At 48.1% G+C, this 9,533-nt stretch overlaps 1 protein-coding gene across 2 annotated transcripts in view; it reads right to left on the bottom strand.

The window, feature by feature from the left end:
- The window catches only part of LOC118963337 (formin-like protein 2), a 26,422-nt gene extending 18,929 nt beyond the window's left edge, over positions 1 to 7,493 (bottom strand). For both annotated transcript variants that reach the window (XM_090207651.1, XM_090207652.1), the window contains exons 1-8: positions 6,628 to 7,493; positions 3,894 to 3,977; positions 3,481 to 3,561; positions 3,207 to 3,283; positions 2,915 to 2,998; positions 2,644 to 2,793; positions 2,413 to 2,539; positions 1,509 to 1,585 (exon numbers count right to left, since the gene is read on the bottom strand). In XM_090207651.1, coding sequence (XP_090063777.1) covers positions 1,509 to 1,585; positions 2,413 to 2,539; positions 2,644 to 2,793; positions 2,915 to 2,998; positions 3,207 to 3,283; positions 3,481 to 3,561; positions 3,894 to 3,977; positions 6,628 to 6,744 — 797 coding nt within the window. In that variant the 5' untranslated portion in view covers positions 6,745 to 7,493. The remainder of the gene's footprint in view (positions 1 to 1,508; positions 1,586 to 2,412; positions 2,540 to 2,643; positions 2,794 to 2,914; positions 2,999 to 3,206; positions 3,284 to 3,480; positions 3,562 to 3,893; positions 3,978 to 6,627) is intronic.
- Positions 7,494 to 9,533: the final 2,040 nt, after the last annotated feature.

The raw sequence follows: 9,533 nt of genomic DNA, 5'->3' as shown, positions 1-9,533 counted from the left end.
CGAGAGAGTGAGTGAGACAGAGAGAGGGGGTGAGAGAGAGAGACAGAGAGAGGGGGCGACAGCGAGAGAAAGAGAGAGAGGGAGAGGGGGCGAGAGAGAGAGAGAGAGAGAGAGAGAGAGAGGGCGAGAGAGAGACAGAGAGGGGGAAAGAGAGGGGGAGGGGGAGAGAGGGGAGAAAGAGATATAGACAGACAGAGAGAGAGAGACCGAGTCTTTAGATGGATTTCAGAGGTTCTATCTAGTTGCCCTGCTCTGTTACAAGGGAGTCCTGGACAAAATGCATCATCACAATGGAAGAAAATACAAGGTCTCGTTCCCTCTAAAGCAGTGGTTCCCAACTTGTTTCGGTTTCTGTACCACCAACTGAATTTTACCAGGGCCTATGGTCTCACGAGTATTCTCAAGTACCCCCTGTGGATAGGCCAAGTAGCCCCAGAGGCCCTAGTACCCCTGTGGATAGGCCAAGTAGCCCCAGAGGCCCTAGTACCCCTGTGGATAGGCCAAGTAGCCCCAGAGGCCCTAGTACCCCTGTGGATAGGCCAAGTAGCCCCAGAGGCCCTAGTACCCCTGTGGATAAGCCAAGTAGCCCCAGAGGCCCTAGTACCCCTGTGGATAGGTCAAGTAGCCCCAGAGGCCCTAGTACCCCTGTGGATAGGCCAAGTAGCCCCAGAGGCCCTAGTACCCCTGTGGATAGGCCAAGTAGCCCCAGAGGCCCTAGTACCCCTGTGGATAGGCCAAGTAGCCCCAGAGGCCCTAGTACCCCTGTGGACAGGCCAAGTAGCCCCAGAGACCCTAGTACCCCTGTGGATAGGCCAAGTAGCCCCAGAGGCCCTAGTACCCCTGTGGATAGGCCAAGTAGCCCCAGAGGCCCTAGTACCCCTGTGGATAGGCCAAGTAGCTCCAGAGGTCCTAGTACCCCCTGTGGATAGGCCAAGTAGCCCCAGAGGCCCTAGTACCCCCCCAGAGGCCCTAATACCCCTGTGGATAGGCCAAGTAGCCCCGGAGGCCCTAGTACCCCCTGTGGATAGGCCAAGTAGCCCCAGAGGCCCTAGTACCCCTGTGGATAGGCCAAGTAGCCCCAGAGGCCCTAGTACCCCTGTGGATAGGCCAAGTAGCCCCAGAGGCCATAGTACCCCTGTGGATAGGCCAAGTAGCCCCAGAGACCCTAGTACCCCTGTGGATAGGCCAAGTAGCCCCAGAGGCCCTAGTACCCCTGTGGATAGGCCAAGTAGCCCCAGAGGCCCTAGTACCCCCTGTGGATAGGCCAAGTAGCCCCAGAGGCCCTAGTACCCCTGTGGATAGGCCAAGTAGCCCCAGAGGCCCTAGTACCCCCTGTGGATAGGCCAAGTAGCCCCAGAGGCCCTAGTACCCCCCCAGAGGCCCTAGTACCCCCCCAGAGGCCCTAGTACCCCCCCAGAGGCCCTAGTACCCCTGGTTGGGAACCAGGGCTCTAAAGGTTTCCTCCTTCCTAATGCAGACACAGAGAGAGGTGTTCACTGACTACTGACCTTGGGTTTCTGTTGTTGAGGCTCAGAGCGATCTCATTCACAGCATGAGGATGGGACATTACCATGTTAAAGCCATACTACAGACAGAGGGAGGGGAACATAACACATCATATATTAATCACTGCTATCAAAAAATAACCACGAGGATGAGAGGAAGGAAGGGTGGTAAATCAGGATGAGAGAGAGAGGGGGAGAGATAGGAGGGGTTGAGATAGATAGGAGGGGTTAAGAGAGAGAGGGGGAGAGATAGGAGGGGTTAAGAGAGAGATACGAGGGGTTAAGAGAGAGAGAGATAGGAGGGGTTAAAGAGAGAGAGGGAGAGAGAGAGAGGAGAGGTTAAAAGAGAGAGAGATAGGAGGGGTTAAGAGAGAGAGAGGGAGAGATAGGAGGGGTTAAGAGAGAGAGAGAGGGAGAGATAGGAGGGGTTAAGAGAGAGAAAGGGAGAGATAGGAGGGGTTAAGAGAGAGAGAGCGAGAGAGAGAGAGAGAGAGGGGGAGAGATAGAAGGGGTTAAGAGAGAGAGGGAGAGATAGGAGGGGTTATGAGAGAGAGGGAGAGATAGGATGGGTTAAGAGAGAGAGGGAGAGATAGGAGGGGTTAAGAGAGAGGAGGGAGAGATAGGAGGGGTTAAGAGAGAGAGAGGGAGAGAGTGAGAGATAGGAGGGGTTAAGAGAGAGGAGGGAGAGATAGGAGGGGTTAAGAGAGAGAGAGAGAGAGTGAGAGATAGGAGGGGTTAAGAGAGAGAGGGAGAGATAGGAGGGGTTAAGAGAGAGAGAGGGAGAGATAGGAGGGGTTAAGAGAGAGAGAGAGAGGGGGAGATAGGAGAGGTTAAGAGAGAGGGGGAGATAGGAGGGGTTAAGAGAGAGAGGGAGAGATAGGTGAGAGGGGACAGATGTATAGTTCACCTGGTAGTTCATAATGGCTCTGAGACACATCACACACACGTGAACGTCGTCCTTCTTACACACCAGGCGGGAGTTCTTCAGTGTCTTCCTACTGGGCAGTGTGTTAGACCTGGACACCAACGCTGACCTGACACAGTCAACATACAATCAACACAGGATTAACACCACAACTTGGTGTGTGTGTTAACTGATGGAGTGGCATATATGTGTGTGTGTTTGGGTTTGTGTTACCCGATAGAGTGGCGTGAGGAGCGCGGTACGTTGTTGCCACTGGAGGGGGAGGGCAGGTTGCTGTCTCCATGGAGATCTTCTATAGAACGACTCCAGGGGGAATCTACAGCTCTCTCTTCAGTACTGGCCTCCGATACCTCCCCATCAAACCTACACACACACACACACACACACACACACACACATACACACAGTCACACACACGTGACTCAACAGAACACACGCGTATGGAAAAGGTGATATGCCCACACACACAGTCACACACACTCACGTGACCGCGTACTGAGCGAAGGAGAGGTACTCTACTAGAACATCTAGGCCCTGATTCTCCTCGTTGAGAAACTCCCTCACCCACCTGGAGACAGAGGAACATTAGGATTTATTATCAGACAAATAACTCACTGTTCAATATCTAGCTGTATAATCACTAAAACCCCTGGCCAGCTAAACCCTCCTCTCTGAGTCAGAATGGTTTGGAACTGAGTGAATGTCAACGTGACTCTGATTCGGTTCTGATTCATTTTGATCCAGGACTCTGTGATTGGCTGCGGCCTGTGACTCACCCGATGTGATTGGTCCGTAGTGAGATCTCCAGTTCTCTGAGCACCTGAGTCGACTCCTGGACTCTCCGACGGAATTTCTAACGACAGTAGGGTTAGGGTTATTCTGGTATTCCCTCAAAATAATTTCCTGTCTGCTGGTTTGGGAAATGATGGAATCCTAAATGGTATCTACCCAACTGTGTCAAGTTGAGGAACAAATGTTCCAGCTTGTGTTACCATATTGTTACTATGATATTACTGGCTCTGTCACCATGGTGACGTGGCTGTCACTCACCTTGCGTGTGACGGCCGGGTCAAGAAATCCTCTCAGCTTCCGAATGTAGGTGTGAGGAGGGTTCTTCACCTGGAACCGTTCCTACAACACACACACACACACACACACACACACACACACAAGCAATGGTTACACACTTGCCTTTCACACTGGCCAAAGAGATGCTGAATACCTGAATGAACCATGTTGGTTGCCTGTCTTCTGTTTCTAAAGTGCTGAAGGGACAGGACTGGTGTATCAGGCATGTGACGTTGGCCACACACAGCCTTCCAATGGGCTAGGAGGAGCTTCCTGCATATAGCTTACACTTGTCCACTTCCTTCAGGTCTACTAACATAGAAGCGGGACAGTGCTAGGGGTCATTATCAGACCAGGCTGTTCTTTGGCCAATCAGAGTTGACCTTCTGTCTCACCTGATCACATATCAGCTCCCACTTCTTCTCGTTGTCGTAGCAACGGAGCAGGCGCACCTTATCAGGAGGCAGGTTCATAGAGTTCTGAGAGACAGAGAGCGAGAGAGAGAGAGAGAGAGAGAGAGAGAGAGAGAGAGAGAGAGAGAGAGAGAGAGAAAGAAAGAGAGAGAGATAGACAGAGGAAGAGAGAGAGAGAGAGAGAGAGACAGAGAGAGAGAGAGAGAAAGAGAGAGAGTAGAATTGAAAGATGGATAAAGTGAAGGAGAAGGTGACAGACAGAGAGGGAGATACAGAGAGAGATACAGAGAGATACAGAGAGATACAGAGAGAGATACAGAGAGATACAGAGAGAGATACAGAGAGAGATACAGAGAGTGATACAGAGAGCGATACAAAGAGATACAGAGAGAGATACAGAGAGAGATACAGAGAGAGATACAGAGAGATACAGAGAGAGATACAGAGAGATACAGAGAGAGATAAAGAGAGAGATACAGAGAGATACAGAGAGAGATACAGAGAGAGAGAGACAGAGAGATACAGAGAGAGAGACAGAGAGATACAGAGAGAGATACAGAGTGAGATACAGAGTGAGAGAGAGCGAGATAGACAGAGAGATACAGAGATACAGAGAGAGAGACAGAGAGATACAGAGAGATACAGAGAGAGAGAGACAGAGAGAGAGAGACAGAGAGATACAGAGAGAGAGACAGAGAGATACAGAGAGAGAGAGAGAGAGATACAGAGAGAGATACAGAGTGAGAGAGAGCGAGATAGACAGAGAGATACAGAGATACAGAGAGAGAGACAGAGAGATACAGAGAGATACAGAGAGAGATACAGAGAGAGAGACAGAGAGATACAGAGAGAGAGAGAGAGAGACAGAGAGAGAGAGAGAGAGAGATACACAGATAGAGAGAGAGAGACAGAGAGAGAGAGAGAGAGATACACAGATAGAAAGAGACAGAGATACAGAGAGAGAGACTGAGAATTAAATATGAGTATGTGTGATATGAAAGACTCTTACTGACACACTCAGAGAATTAATATGAGTATGTGTGATATGAAAGAATCTTACTGACACTCAGAGAATTAATATGAGTATGTGTGATATGAAAGAATCTTACTGACACACAGATAATTAAATATGAGTATGTGTGATATGAAAGACTCTTACTGACACTCAGAGAATTAATATGAGTATGTGTGATATGAAAGAATCTTACTGACACTCAGAGAATTAATATGAGTATGTGTGATATGAAAGAATCTTACTGACACACAGATAATTAAATATGAGTATGTGTGATATGAAAGACTCTTACTGACACACTCAGAGAATTAAATATGAGTATGTGTGATATGAAAGACTCTTACTGACACACTCAGAGAATTAAATATGAGTATGTGTGATATGAAAGACTCTTACTGACACACTCAGAGAATTAAATATGAGTATGTGTGATATGAAAGACTCTTACTGACACACAGAGAATTAAATATGAGTATGTGTGATATGAAAGACTCTTACTGACACACTCAGAGAATTAAATGTGAGTATATGTGATATGAAAGACTCTTACTGACACACAGAGAATTAAATATGAGTATGTGTGATATGAAAGACTCTTACTGACACGCAGAGAATTAAATATGAGTATGTGTGATATGAAAGACTCTTACTGACACGCAGAGAATTAAATATGAGTATGTGTGATATGAAAGACTCTTACTGACACACAGAAAATTAAATATGAGTATGTGTGATATGAAAGACTCTTACTGACACACAGAGAATTAAATATGAGTATGTGTGATATGAAGGACTCTTACTGACACCCAGAGAATTAAATATGAGTATGTGTGATATGAAGGACTCTTACTGACACACAGATAATTAAATATGAGTATGTGTGATATGAAGGACTCTTACTGACACACTCAGAGAATTAAATATGAGTATGTGTGATATGAAAGACTCTTACTGACACACAGAGAATTAAATATGAGTATGTGTGATATGAAGGACTCTTACTGATACACAGAGAATTAAATATGGCAGTGTATCTGGAAGAGGCAACGCGTTACATATGCAGGGACAGAGATGGTATTTACAACAACACTCTTCCATTCTAACCAGTCATCCATAATGGGTTAGGGGACACACTCCAACACTCATACACACACACTCAACACTCATACACACACACTCAACACTCATACACACACACACTCAACACTCATACACACACACACTCAACACTCATACATACACACACACACACTCAACACTCATACATACACACACACTCAACACTCACACACACACACTCAACACTCACACACACACTCACTCAACACTCATACATACACACACACTCAACACTCATACACACACTCAACACTCATACATGCACACACACAACACTCATACATACACACACACACACACACTCATACACACACACACTCAACACTCATACACACACACACACACACACACTCAACACTCATACACACACAACCGTCATACACACACACACACACTCATACACACACACACACACACTCAACACTCATACACACACACACACTCATACACACACACACACTCAACGCTCATACATACACACACACTCAACACTCCAACACACACACACACAACAATCGTACAGACACGCACATGCAATGTGTGAGCATGTGTGCGTTTCATGCGTGTGTGTGTGTCACCTACCAGTGCAATGGAGAACCTCTCTTCCAGCTCAGCAGGATCAGGCATGGGCAGCTTGACAGGAGCAGCCCTGGCCCTGATGACAGCTAGCTGAGACTCCATACTCTCTGTGTTCCCCATGGCTCACACACACACCTGTACTGTCAACCCACACACACCCTTACACCAGCAACTCACACACCCTCACACACCCCTCGCCATCAAATCAGACAAACACACCTCTCACAGTCACCACACACACAAGCACACCCGCTCACATACAATCACACCCCTAAACGTCAAATCACACACAGACAATAGTCTCTCTGCAGTCAGTCAGATACAGGCAACGCCTCCTGTAATTCGGGAATACTGTTCGTGTTTTTCTCCCTAGTGAGACACAGTCTGAACGACCGACCCACAGACTCACGCACGGCGGCACGAGATCAGAGAGATGCGGTAAACCGAAGGCGCGTGTCTACCGGGGGGCCGTGTCTATCCTCCATCCGTTCATCTTTTGTCCTCCTTTCTTCTCATCGCCGACGACGGAACGGCGCACGCACCATTTATCCGAATCCAGCTGAGACCGAAGTCCCACTGTCCGTCTCGCGCTAAATTTGCATCCCTTCCCGGTTCACTGTATATCCTCGGTAATGGGTATGATGATGATGCTGATAAACGAACCGGGCGTCCCTGGTGTGTGTGTGAGCGAGCAGGCTACTTAATCCGCCCCCTCCTCCACAGGCGACAAAAGCGAGAGTTCAGCCTCCACGCACGCTTTCTCCCCCCCGCAACGACCCCCACTTTCTAACCGACACACAATGAGCCTTCTGCCGCTTCGCTCTCCTCGCCTCCCGCCCCCCTGCAGCGCACAGCCCACAGCCGTGAGCGAGACGCGACGGGAGGGGGACTCGGATAACGTCTACCCCTAGACACTGATCTAGAGTCAGTTTTACGCGTGACCCAGTAATAATTGAGGTTATGATTTGGGGAGGATAAACTGATCCTATCATATTTTGGGCAATCTCTACCCAGAGCAGAGGGGAGAGGCTTTGTTTTGTTCTGATGCATCCTGGTAGTTAGAGTCTTAATCGTTTAACGACGAGCTATCTATCTCACAGATGCTCATTGTCCAGACTTCTGACCCCTCCTTTATTAGGTCCATTTCTATGAATAGGCCTGTCCTATTGGCCTATAATGGGCCTGCTGATTTCTCACCCATATTCTACCTTTCTGGTTTAGGCTGTTATTTTTACAGGCAGTCTAAGCCTACTATTGCCACTACACATGTTTAGCCTACTTAAATACTGGCTTTCATAGACAAATTAAATTAGTGGATTAATTCATAATTAGGCTTTATGTCGTATAGTGGCGTTGGTATTGAGTTATTTTGGGGTCAGATGCATGGCTATGGCCAAGATATGCGTATAGCAAGACCTTATAGTACGACCTACTAGACCTGCAAGTATCAAAACAGTTTTATTCATAATAAAATTGAAAATACATAGATACAATACATAAAAAATATAGGCCTTCCTTTTAATTACAAACGATGTGGTCAGTAGGCTACAAATCCCCAACATCTCGTTTGCAAATGAAAAAGTCAGCAGAAACATGTATTCAGGGCCTGTAGTGTCATATCATCCTGAATCCACGCCTGCTAAGCCGCCTTTGTCCCCGTTTCTGACTGATATCTGAACAGATGGGGGCATTCACCATCACGGTGTGCGCAGGACCTCTTGTGGACAACACGTGTATTACATCTACCTGATTTTGTCAGTGAGAAATTGATTTTTGTTTAGCAATGGAAGTGCAATACCATGCATGAGCCTGCTGCCATAAATGGCCACCCTGTTAGCTGGGTGAGTATTTGGAAAGAGCAAAATTATGATGAAAGTCCCATAAAGTCTGCATTGGCCATAAAGCTATGCAGTAGGAGGTGGTGTCGTGATGCAGCGCTCTGCTCTGTGGAGGGAGGGTTGCCTCTGGTTGGCTCTCACAGCTCACACGCCTCTCTGCATCCCAAATCTCCAATTTTCTCCCAGAAGTGTGAGACCCTGCCTACACATTTAAAAGCATTCGATTGGCTCTCACAGCTAACACACCTCTCTCCCTCAGTCCCAAATCTCCACCGTTTTCTCCGAAGTGTGCAGCCCTTCCCGGTTCAAAGTATTGGATTGATGTAAACATGGGCCAGACTAGAGGGAGTTCCCACCATGTCTCTTTTACCAGTCCTTTTAACTACACCAACGGAAGTGAACAAATTAACACCTGGGCAGAAGGGTAGAACCAGTTGAACACAAATGAGGGAGAGGGGAGGAAAAAGAAAGAGGGAGGAGGAGAAGGGTGAGGGAGTGAGAATGGATGGATGGATGGGTAATGAGCAAACAGAGATGGCGGGGAGGAGAGAATGGAGTGTGACAGGAGGGAGGGAGGGAGGGAGGGAGGGAGGGAGGGAGGGAGGGAGGGAGGGAGGGAGGGAGGGAGGGAGGGAGGGTTGAAGGAGAAAGGAGATAGAAGCAGTTATGTCCACCACCAGACAATGTTTCCCTTCCTCTCATCTACCATTTCCACCTCTTCTCTATCCTCCTCTTCCTGTCCTCCTCTTCCTATCCTCCTCTTCCTATCCTCCTCTCCCTATCATCCTCTTCCTATCCTCCTCTCCCTATCCTCCTCACACCTATCCTCCTCTCCCTATCCTCCTCTTCCCTATCCTCCTCTCCCTATCCTCCTCTCCCTATCCTCCTCTTCCTATCCTCCTCTCCCTATCCTCCTCTTCCTGTCCTCCTCTTCCTATCCTCCTCTTCCTATCCTCCTCTTCCTATCCTCATCTCCCTATCATCCTCTTCCTATCCCCCTCTCCCCTATCATCCTCTTCCCTATCCTCCTCTTCCTATCCTCCTCTTCCTGTCCTCCTCTTCCTGTCCTCC

Source organism: Oncorhynchus mykiss, chromosome 18 (assembly GCF_057628025.1).
Source record: "Oncorhynchus mykiss isolate SJ-2025 chromosome 18, ASM5762802v1, whole genome shotgun sequence".
Taxonomy (NCBI): Eukaryota; Metazoa; Chordata; class Actinopteri; order Salmoniformes; family Salmonidae; genus Oncorhynchus; species Oncorhynchus mykiss.
The sequence above is the reverse complement of the archived record's forward strand: the minus strand, read 5'-3'. Positions and strand labels throughout refer to the sequence as shown.